This window comes from Cynocephalus volans, chromosome 4 (assembly GCF_027409185.1).
Source record: "Cynocephalus volans isolate mCynVol1 chromosome 4, mCynVol1.pri, whole genome shotgun sequence".
Lineage (NCBI taxonomy): Eukaryota > Metazoa > Chordata > Mammalia > Dermoptera > Cynocephalidae > Cynocephalus > Cynocephalus volans.
In genome coordinates, this window is record NC_084463.1 from 157,134,685 (window position 1) to 157,145,832 (window position 11,148).

At 57.8% G+C, this 11,148-nt stretch overlaps 1 protein-coding gene across 1 annotated transcript in view; it reads left to right on the forward strand.

The window, feature by feature from the left end:
• The window catches only part of FADS2 (fatty acid desaturase 2), a 28,542-nt gene extending 23,051 nt beyond the window's left edge, over positions 1-5,491 (forward strand). Inside the window, exons 8-12 of the mRNA XM_063093420.1 lie at positions 3,408-3,505; positions 3,755-3,851; positions 4,122-4,201; positions 4,917-5,042; positions 5,412-5,491. Coding sequence (XP_062949490.1) covers positions 3,408-3,505; positions 3,755-3,851; positions 4,122-4,201; positions 4,917-5,042; positions 5,412-5,463 — 453 coding nt within the window. The 3' untranslated portion in view covers positions 5,464-5,491. The remainder of the gene's footprint in view (positions 1-3,407; positions 3,506-3,754; positions 3,852-4,121; positions 4,202-4,916; positions 5,043-5,411) is intronic.
• The last annotated feature ends 5,657 nt before the right edge of the window (positions 5,492-11,148 follow it).

Genomic DNA, 11,148 nt, shown 5'->3' on the forward strand with positions numbered 1-11,148 from the left:
GGTGTCAGCAGGGTTGGTTTCTTCTGAGGGAAGGCTCTGTTCCAGGCCTCTCTCCTTGGTTGGTAGAGGGTCATCTTTCCCTGTCTCTCTTACCTTTATGCATATCTGTATCTGTGTCCAAATCTACCCTTTTTTATAGGGACACTCCAATGATCCCATCTTAACTAGTTACGTCTGCAATGACCCTATCTCCAAATGAGGGTACATTCTGAGGTACTCGGGATTAGAACTTCAGTATGAATTGTGGAGGGACACAATTCAACCTCAAACAACAGGCTTAGAGAAGCCTCCTGGTTTTGCTTCCAAAGAGAAAGAAAGGGGGCCCTGGGGAGGCTACTGGACAGCGTGGTGGGTGAGGCAGGCCCCAGACTGGTACAGACGTGCAGTGGTGATTTTGTATAAGACAACAGTGTGCCTGTGACACAACAACCTTTGTGGAGCAGTCACCAGAGGCAGGATGGAGTTCACTGTGACAGAGACATGGCCCCTGCCCTTGGGAGGGAACAGAGGAATGCACAGTCACTTAGGAGGTGTCGCTGGTCTTTTTGTTTTTTTAACCCAGTTTCAAACATAAAGATATTGAGACCCTTGAGAGATGAGACTTGCCTAGGGGGTGGCCTCCTGATGCCACAGCCTGTACTCACCCCCACACCCCAGCCACCTCTCTCTTTTTCGAATAACAATATCTCATATTTGTAGAGCATTTTAAGCGCTTCAAAGTACTTTGTCTTACATTCTCTCATTGAAATTATGGGCAAAGGGGCTGTGGCTGGTGATTCTGCTAAGAGGGCCCAGACTGGGACTCGAGGAGCAGATAGGGGTGGGGAGTTGGGGAAGAGGCTAGACTTGGACTTGGTAGAACCCGTATGAACTTGCTTTTAGGACATGCTATTTACTGGAAAGTGAGAGTGTTGTCAGTTTTTACTGTGTTCCAGGAACAATGAGGCACTGCCACCTACCTTATGACGTTTAACTGTGTTTTACTGGCAGGCTGGTGAGGGCTGGAGGGACTGACCCTAAGTTTCTGGATCAGCTAAGTGGTGGAATTTGAACCCCGATTTCCTATCCCTACCGTGACTGCTGTTTCCACTGGGGCTCACCCGGGTCCCCAGAAGAGTCACAGCCCAAAAGGAACGTGAGCCTTGCTGTGCTGGGCAGGCAACGCTGCTGGGGGTGCTTTAATCAGCTTTTATGGCAGATGACTTGGTGTAAATATATAATTTAAATTTTTACTTATTTATTACTCTACTTGTTCCCTAAGGAGCAAAGCATTAAATAGGAAGACCTCAAAAGGAAATCACACTGTGTTTCTAAAAGGAACATTTCCCTGAAAGGGACATTGGTTAGAGCCCTCGGGTCTTTCAGGGCCCAAAGTGCAGCTGTGACCTGGGGCCGTGGTTCTTAGCAGGGCAGTTCTGTCCGACCCTTTGGCAATATCTGGAGACATTTCTGATTGTCACTTGGGGGTGGGAGGGTGCTACGGGCATCTAGTGGGCATCTGGCCAGGGGTGGTGCTAACATCCCATCACACAGGACAGCCCCCACAATGAAGAATCATCCAGGCCCAGATGCCAGTAGCATGGATGCTGGGAACCCTGGGCTAGACGAAGGAGGTTCATAAAGCTTTGAAGGCGGCTTCCGAGGGGGGTTTCACTGCTCTGGCAAAGTTACCAGTGACCACCTCTCGGAGTTGGCTTCCGGGTCTCATCTTCCTGGAGTTTTGTTGTATCTGATGCCACCAACTGTTCTCTCTTGTTCTTCTTGTCGGCTCTCACCCCACCCCTGACGGTGCCTCCCTGTCCTTCACACCCTACCCCTGAAGCCAGTGGTCCTGTGGACGAGCGTCACTCTGTACCCCAAAATAAATCCATAAGCACACACCCCATTTTATTCATGTGTATATGGACATATGTGTGCGTGCGCGGCGCTCACACACAGAAACTAAATCTAATGTGACGAAGAGGGTGAGCAGACCTGGGATACCTGCCTCCCTCGCCCCCTTAAAGACCACCCTCTGGGATCTTCAGGTCTTGCCCTCGGGCTCTCCCTTCCCTACCCCCCCCCCAAGCTGCTCCCCTCTCCTTTCCTGTTCAGCTGATGGCACCCCGACTCCCGATCATTCCAGGGACCGGCCTAGGTTCCTCCCAACCAGGCGGTCACCAAATGCAGCTGTCTTTGCTTCTTGCTTCGTTCAGGAGTCCACCACCTCCTCAGCACTGTGGGTCCTGGTGCAGGCCTCCATCCATTCATGTCTCAGCTCCTGAAATAACCTCCTCAACTCCACTTGGTAGGGATCTATTTTAAGACACACATGTGATCTTGTTCTGCTGTCCTTTGAAGCTCCACCGCCCTGGAGAGAGAGGGCAGGCTGTGACCTGGCCGTGGCTGGCCTCCTCAGCCTTGGCTGCCCCCCACCTAGAACACTTGTACTGGAGCATATGGAGTGTGTCATCTGTGTAGAATCACAGCTGGGTGTGAGCATTCCTGGCAGAGGGCAGTCAGGGCACAAGCCCTGAGGTGGGAATGAGCTGGATCAGGGCGGCTGAGGGGAGAGTGGCTCCCAACCCTGCAGAGCTCTGGTTAGGGGAGAGTGGCTCCCAACCCTGCAGAGCTCTGGGTGACTGGGTGGGATAAGGGCTGCAGAGGGGAGAGAAGGGATCTGCTCAGAGCGGGCAAAGGCCACTCTGGTGGCCATGGGTGCACAAGGACAAGCAGGAGGCCACTAGGAAGGCTGGAGCCTGTGGTGGAATGCTGAGCAGTGTGGTCTCTGGCAGAGGCGCTTGCCCAGCAAATGAGAGGACATTCACACTCAGGACGCTGTGACCGCCCCAGTGAGGGGCGTAGGGAGGGTGGAGTGGGGAGGGAACAGGAGGCGAATCAGGCGTGGGATGGGGCTGGTGTGTCTGAGGTTGCAGGAGGGCCCTGAGGTAGGGAGCGGACAGTGTCTGCTGGCCTTTGCCCTCCTGTGCTGTCATGCTGGAGACCCCAGGTGCTGGTGAGCAGGGACAGGGCTGAAGGACAGTTGGCGATCTGGCCGGGTGTTGGAGAGTGTGTGCAGATGATGTATGCGCCTTCAGAATCCCTGGACCCATGCAAGGCTGCTGACTTCCAGCCCCGCCCCACAGCTGCCCCTTGCCGATATCCCCTGTCGCCCGTCCCTGTTTCTTGCCTGAGGAGCTGTCTGCTGCCTGCTGCTAAACACACAGCATTTCTGTAGAACAGTGCAGTCTCGCAGACCCCTTGCAAGCAGGCAGAGTGCAGGGAGGCGTCGCCTCTCAGTGGGCCGGTACCCAACTTCCCAGAGATCTGCTGGTGTTTCTTTTGGACACCTTTGCCTCAGGGTGACTGTGAGGTGTGTGTGCACACTTGGGGTCAGGCAGGCCACATCTCGTCTTGTCTCCCCGCAGGACCTGGCCTGGGCCATCAGCTACTACACCCGTTTCTTCATCACCTACATCCCTTTCTATGGCATCCTGGGAGCGCTCCTTTTCCTCAACTTCATCAGGTGCCTGAGCCTTGCTGGGTAATCCCTGGGCCCTTGAGAGCACTGGCCTTGATGGGGCTTTGACCTGAGCCCTGTGAGGAAAGGCCTAGATGTCCCCACTTTGCCTGGGGACCTCCTGTCCCGGCATCGCAGCAGGAGCTGCAGCTTTGCCCTCGCACCTGCCCTGGGCTGGTTGGGTCTGTTCCCACTGTGGCCGGGACCCCTGGAGAGCCCCCGGAGGCTGCAGCACTGAGCCGTGCCCTCTTCCAGGTTCGTGGAGAGCCACTGGTTTGTGTGGGTCACGCAGATGAATCACATCGTCATGGAGATTGACCGCGAGCCCTACCGTGACTGGTTCAGCAGCCAGGTGAGGGAAGGCAGAGCCGGAGCCCATGTCCTTGTCCTCACCCAGGCTGGGCTTCCTTGGGGCTGCTGTGTCCTTCTGCTGATAGCCTCAGGGCTAAGCAAGACAGAAAGAGGGACAGGTGGGAGTCCGATTTGCCTAAGGTCCCCAAGCAGGATGGTATGATACGGAGGGGTGGCTGGGAGACCCCAGGCAAGGCTGGGCCTCATGGGAATGAGGCGAGGCCTTGGGTCTTCCTTCCTCCTGGTCACTCATCCCTGTCCCCCTGCACAGCTGGCAGCCACCTGCAACGTGAAGCAATCCTTCTTCAATGACTGGTTCAGCGGACACCTCAACTTCCAGATCGAGCACCAGTGAGTGTGGGCCGGGGAGACAAACTGGGAGGGCAGTGGCCGCCAGCCCCCTCTGGGCATGTGGGGCCACCTCTCTCCCCCTGACAAGGTCCCTGCCTGATCCTAGAGCATGGCTCCACAGCTGCCCACTGTCAGGAGAGGAGCTCCCACATGCATCTCCCAAGGATCCCGTGTGCCTGGCCCTGAGCCACGTGGTCACAGTGATAACCCTGCTCCTTCCTGGGTGGCCAGAGCTTGTCTGGGCATCTCCTATCCTGTGAGGCCAGCCGAACAGGGATTACTGATCCCTCCCTATTGACAGGGAAGCTGAGGCCTAGCTAGATAGTGTGCCTGGAACACAGGTGGCCGAGGGACTGTCCCTGCTGCCCCTTGTCCCTGTCTCACCTGCCACTGTTCCTCTCATCCCCACCTATTTCCTCCTCTTATTTCCTGTCTATGTCTTTCATTTCCTTTTTAAAAAAACGTGACTCTTTTTGTCTCTAGCCCCCCCAATTCTTTCCAGCTCCCTAGAGCACAGATGCCCCCTGCTCACAAATGGCCCACCCTCCCCTCCACAAGTGCCAGCTGCATGACCCAGGTGTCCCCGGTGGGCACAAACACCCACCCCCAGCCTTGTCCTGGTTGTGAATAGGGTCTCGCTGGGCCACGGGAAGAGGCAGGGAGCAGCCCGGCCCCCTGGGCATCCTCACCTCTGCCCACCCCGTGCTCTCCCCAGCCTCTTCCCCACCATGCCCCGGCACAACTTGCACAAGGTTGCCCCGCTGGTGAAGTCTCTGTGCGCCAAGCACGGCATCGAGTACCAGGAGAAGCCACTGCTGAGGGCCCTGCGGGACATCATCAGGTAGGGTGCAGAGAGGGTGAGGGCCAAGAGGATTGAGAAGCACAGAGCTGGCATCACCCATGGGTGGAGACAGAGGGGTGTCCCCGCAGTAGGGCACCTCCCTTATTCCTAAGCCTATGTCAGGAATTGCCTGGCTTCTTGCCCTGGGCTGGAAGAGGACCTTCCCTTTGTCCTTCTGCTAGGGCCTGCCTGGGGAGCTCTGTGCTAGCAGCCCTGCTGGCCCCGTGGCAGTGGCAAGCCCTGGTTGAAGGGTGAGAGGAAGCACCTGCCACCCCAATCATGGCCTCCCTAGCCTGCTCGCTCCTTAGGGCCCTGTTGCCCTGTCCCAGCCCGGTCCCTGACCACTGGTCTCTACCCTTCTCCTGGCAGGTCCTTGAAGAACTCTGGGGAGCTGTGGCTGGACGCCTACCTCCACAAATGAAGCCTCCGCCCTTGGGGCACCCGTGGGTTAGGGGCGCAGGTGGGGATGATAGCCAAAGGGGAGGGTGGGCTTTTGTTTGGGGGGGGTACCCGAGAGGCTGGGGCACACGCCGGCTCATAGACCCCAGGTTTGGTCTTTCTCTCTCTCTCCTCTCCTTTTTGCCTTCACTTCTCCCCCCAGCACTGTGTCCTCCTGGGCCTGCCTTCTGTCAGCCCCAGATCCACCACCTCCCAAGGAGCAGAGAGAGGTGGCCGCAGGCAGTGGCTCTGTCCCCACCTCCACCCTCGACCCCTAGCGATCTGAGACCAGAGGTCCAAGGGTCCGATCTGAGACTCCCCTCCTTGTGGACTGGCCACTAGGCCTCACACTCCCCCCTTTGTCCCTCAGACACCCTTGGGGTCCATGGGGCAGGGTCCTAGTCAGGCAAGGCTCCTGACTCTCTGGGCCTGGCTCCACGCCGCCAGTGGTCTGCCCTGTGTAGGGAGGGGTCCCTTGTGCTCTGGGTCTCCTTTCCATGGCTGGGATCAGTACCTGGGGCCTCCGTTTAGATGTCCTGGGCCCTGGGCCCACAGCCCAGACAGCTGAGACCTCGGAGCCCAGGGAGTGTCCTCCTCTGCCCCAATCCCCGCAACTGGAGGTCTCAGAGCCAGAGCCTGTGGTCTTGGGGCCAAAGAGGGAGTATGTTGGGTGGGCTCAGCAGAGGCCAGGTTGGGGGAGGGGGTGGGTGGCCTGGAGGCTGAGCCCCATCCCCTGCCCTATTCAGATGTTTGTCCTAGTTGAAAGATTGAAGGTTCTGGACCCTTCTCCAAAATGCTCCGTTACTTGCTGGGCAGGGCCAGCCAGTCCCTGGCCCCTTGGCTCAAGAGGCCATGGGTGTTGCAGGCTGCAGGCAGGCACCAGAGCCAGGGAGGTCTTGCTGCAGCCCCTGCCCATACGGGGGCTGCCAGTGTAGGCAGCTCCATCGCACCATCCTCGGCTCCCTCTCCTGTCTTTACTCGTACTGTTTTTTAACCTTTTGCTACAGAATACATTCTTATAGGAGGGTGGCAGCGGGGCTGGGCCTTGACAATCTGCCTTACCACATGCCCCGTGCCAGCCCCCGCAAGCCCCCGTGGGCTGAGCCGGATTTATTCACCATGCTACAGTCGGGAGGAGGCAACTCTGGGGTGCCAGGGCAAAGTGGGAGCTGGGAAGAGGAGGAGGTCAGGGCTGGGGGTGAGGGTGGCTGAAGGGATGAGTGAGGGGGGAGGGGGGAGGCTGCCGCTACCCAGAGGGACCCACAGCTGCTGCATTCCGAAATCTAACCCACTAACTAATGTTTAGCTTTGGGGAGGGGTGAGGCATATCCGACTCAGAGTAGGGGCCTTTGGGGAGGGCTCCCAGTCCCCCCATCCCTGGCCAGCCAGGAGGAACCAGCATCCAACATTGACAGGCTTCCGAGCTGCCATGGCAACAGGGGCACCTGGGCCTAGCCAGCTACTGTATGCTCCCCCAGAGGCAGGATGAATCCATAGAAGACTGACTTTAATTTTTATCATGTTACTTCCCCACCCCTACATTTTTTGGAAATAAAAGAAGTAATTTTATTCTCACTTCTTTGTTGCTCAGTAAGATCTATGGCTAGTGTGTTTCCTGCGGGCTAATAACAGGCATGGTATTGGGGGTGGGGGTGGGGGTGGGGAGGCCCTCCCTCAGGGCCTGGGCACCCCTGTGTCCTCCTCCTGGCCCCCGTCGTCATCCAACCCTCATCCCCTCTGAAGTGCACTGTGGGCCAATGATCCAAAAACATGGGGCTGCCTCCCTCCTCCTGAGAACTCTTTCAGCAGCTGATCCCAACCCAATTCCGAAATGCCTCTGGAGGGTGGCAAGGAAGGGCTTGCAGAGGCCACCTTCCTGACATCCTCACCCTCCATCATCCCGAGTGCACCCGCTGTCCTCCCACAGAGCACCAGGGGCAAGGAGAATCCCACTCTTTAGAGGGAAGACCCTGGAGATCTTTCTTCCATCTTGCAACCCCTGTGCCCATGCTGTGGCTCATTCAGTCCCCACAGCCTGGGGGAGGTGATATCATTGCAGCCTGTGGTCACGGGTGCATATGCAATGGCACAGAGACCCCAGAGCCTGGGAAGAGCCTGAGGGAAAGTGCTGGAACACTGGTACAGTTTGCCTCCCACTGGCCCTGCAATGCTCTGATCATCCCTCAGCTGGCTCAGCTGGCAAGCTGGGTGTGCTGGGGAGAGCCAAGAGGGGCAGGGTAGCCAGCATGTCAGGGGCTCCCCAACCGGCCTTGTGGCTCCTCCTGGCAGGGCTGGGGAAGGCTCCAGAGTAGACCTTCGCCCCCCTCTCACTGCCCCAACCTCAGCTTTGCCTGACGTCAGCCTAGCCAGGAAGGGACAGCCAGCAGTCAGGGCAGGGGTGTGTGATTCCCAGTGGCCGCAGGGTGTCTGGAGTAGGGCCTGGGATTGCAGAGGAAGCCCTGAGCCAGGAGGCAGAGACACACCGCAGACTCAGAGTGGCCCAGGGTGAGCCCTTTGCTCCCCCCACCCTCTGGGCCACGGTCTTCCGTGGCCAGTGAAGGGACTGGGCTAAGGGGTTCCAAGAGTGCTGTCATCTCTCAACACCTGAGAGCCCTTGGCCTTGCCTTCCTGGTGGACTTGGTGGAGGCTGGAAGACCTTGGAGAAAAGCTTTCCATCCTTACCTGTGCCTGTGTTCTGCCTACTACCTGGGCTAGACCTGGCACCCCCAACTCCCAGGATGGTACAGGGCAGGGATGGCCGCCAACCTCACCCCTTCATCCATGACAACCAGAGACCCCGGGGAGGGAGGTCTGAAGCCTGGGCAAATGCTGCAGCTATAAGGGCACTAGGAAATTATTGGCCCAGATCCATGAGCATTTGGATCTTCTCTGTGACTTCTCCTCAGCCCCTGCCTTGCCCCTAAGTCCTACCCTTGGGTCAAGAAGCTGGGACACCCATACTTGCTCTCTGCCTAACGGCACCTTCCTGTCCCAGTATGGCTGAGTCTCCTGCCAAACACCTCCAGAAGTATGGCCTTCTCTATCCCCTGCCAAAGTAACACCTTCATATTCAAGGCTCTGAGATCACAAAAGTCCTTTCACAGGTGAGGAGGCTAAGACGGAGAGAGGAAGGAATGGCCCCAGGCCACACTGTGACAACAGCTAAATTAGGGCAAGCAGTGGAATTCCTGCTCCTAACCCAACAGTCTCCCTGGTCATCTCTTCTTCCTGCACAGGAAGGGCTGTTTCCCAGACCGAGTCACCCCTGCCCCCATCATATCCAATGTCAGACTGCTCCCAGGAGGCCCAGTGGCTGGCCAAAGGGGATGGAGGCGGTGGAGGGCGGTTAGTCCCTGTGCAGGAGATAAGAGCTGCTCACCCAGAGTGCTGGTGGCCGAGATAAAAGGATAACATCAGCTTTGTGGGTGGTGTGGACATGCACAGGGCGCCAGGCCCAGAAGAGGGGCTGGCACAGCAGCCTAGGCTGTGTGTGGAGCTGGAGCATCAGGGTGGTCACCACCTGGCAAGTTCCCTGGGTTTCCAGCTGGACACTCAGAAGCCTTCTGGACCTGCTGGGAAGGGAAAGAAGCCCTTTGACAAGGAGGGGTTAGGGCAGAGGTGGTGGCCACTGGGCCAGGCTTGGGCTGCCATTGGGAGCAGCTGGCCACCACCACCCATGTGACACAGTGCCTCAGGCTCACCAAGACTCCCTGGGTGCCCAGCTGCACATTCCTGGAGAGGTGCCCCTCTGGACAGGACACAGCCCCTCAACCAGCCCCTGTCTAATGTCTGAGGTGGAAAAGGGAAGCTGTTTATGTCAGTGGAGCACCGGGAAGGCTGGTCCCAGGTCCAAAGCTTTTGCCAGTGCTCTTGCCTGGATTCTATGTCTCAAACCAGACTGGCTTCATGCATAAATAGGACAAGTGGCCAGCCAGCGTGCCAGGACACCACAATCTTGTCTATTGTCCTTTACTGTTAGGAACCCGTTCCTTTGGATTTTGAAGGCAGTTAGGTCTTTTTTCCAAGCCAGCTGGTTCAAGAGCAAGTATCCAAGACAATCAGTGACAGGAATTGTAAGCTTGGAAAGGGCCAAGGCCAGATGGTGGCGAGGTGTTCTGGGACAGGGTGTGGGGGAGGTGTGTCACACGAGTTTGTCCTCCTCCCCTCCCCCACAGGCCACTCCCAACATGACAGGCAGGGGTTAGTTCTCGTGAAGCTTCTCCCCAACGGCTGATGTTGGGTGGCAGAAGGAGCAAGTAAAAAGTCGTGGCTTCCCTCACTAGTCTTGCTCTTTCTCTGGGCCCAGGACTCTATGCAGACGATAAGAAAAGCGATGCGGGGTTTCTTAGAAGCACCACCAAGACCCTTCCCTCTTTTCTTTTACAAACCTGGCCCATGTTCCCTGTCTGTTCTGTGACTGAAAAGGGGAGCTCAGCTTAGGCGTGGGGGGTGACCTGTTCCCAGGGGCTCCAGCATGGTGGACACAGTGGGACAAGAGCAAGGGTGACCCACCAGTGATGGATTCCAGGCAACAGGGAAAGGCCTGGAGTGGCTACTGAGGGTGGGAGCCTCCCCCAAGGGCCTTAGAAACAAGTTACCCTGTGACTTGTGATTTGCAGACGGGGGGCGCACTCCCCTCCACCACCACCAGGGGCAGCATGGAGCACAGCCCGCCCCACAACGCGGCAGAGACTCCGGGCGCCCCCGGGTGGAGCGGCAGGCTCAGCGCGCTGCACACCCCCACCCCAGAGCCCGTGGTGTTAACACCTATCTCTCCAATAAGCGCATCAGGGCCACCATAGGAGCTCTGCTGGCTGTCTGTCAGGGTGTGGACCGAGCCCTGCCAGGTAGGTAGGGGATGGAGGGAATGCCATCTGCAGCCCTCCCTGGCTCGGGCATGCCCACGTGGTGCCAGGAGTCATTAGTATTTGGACAGTTGGCTACAGAAAGGGGGACTCCCTGCAGAGGGAACACCTTAAGGACGCCCCAAGAGGCAAGTCGAAACCCTCCCTAGTACTGTCCAAAAACCCACAGGCATCCCCCTGCTGGCCGACTGACAAAAAAACAAAAACAGAAAGAACACAAAAACCTACAGGCACAGTCCAGCAGCACCTGTTGTCCAGATGAGGAGCCTGGAGCCTGGTGAAGGGTAGTGCTCTGCCCAAGGATGCCAATCAGTCGGGGCAAGTACCCAAACTGAGGACTCATGGCTGGGAGTATCATGCCTTGGGAGTCCAGCTTATTTGCTGCAGCAGTGGGCCTGGGGGAGATTGGTGCTGCCTCCTGTGGGCCACTGGGAGCAGTGAGGCTGCACCGCCACCACCTATGGGATGCCAAGTGTGGTACTGAGATTGGTAGTGGCCCACTGGACACCCCGGTTTCCCTGTCCGGTGCTCTGGAGGCCCTCAACCCTGGACCCTCGCCTGCTGGACCAGCCCCTGTCCCATCATGCAGAGGGGTAAAGTGAGGTGAAGCCCAGCAGGACCCACTCCAGATCGGTGGTAAGTGGATGAACAGGAAGAGAGCAGGCCGGCAGGTGGATCTGAGGCTGGGCAGATGCCGGCTCCCCAACCCAGAGCACCCAGAACCGAGGGGAGCTCCTTATGCTCCATCCCCACCTCCCTTCACACCGATGGCCCAAGGGCCTTAATACCTCTGGGAAGCCTGG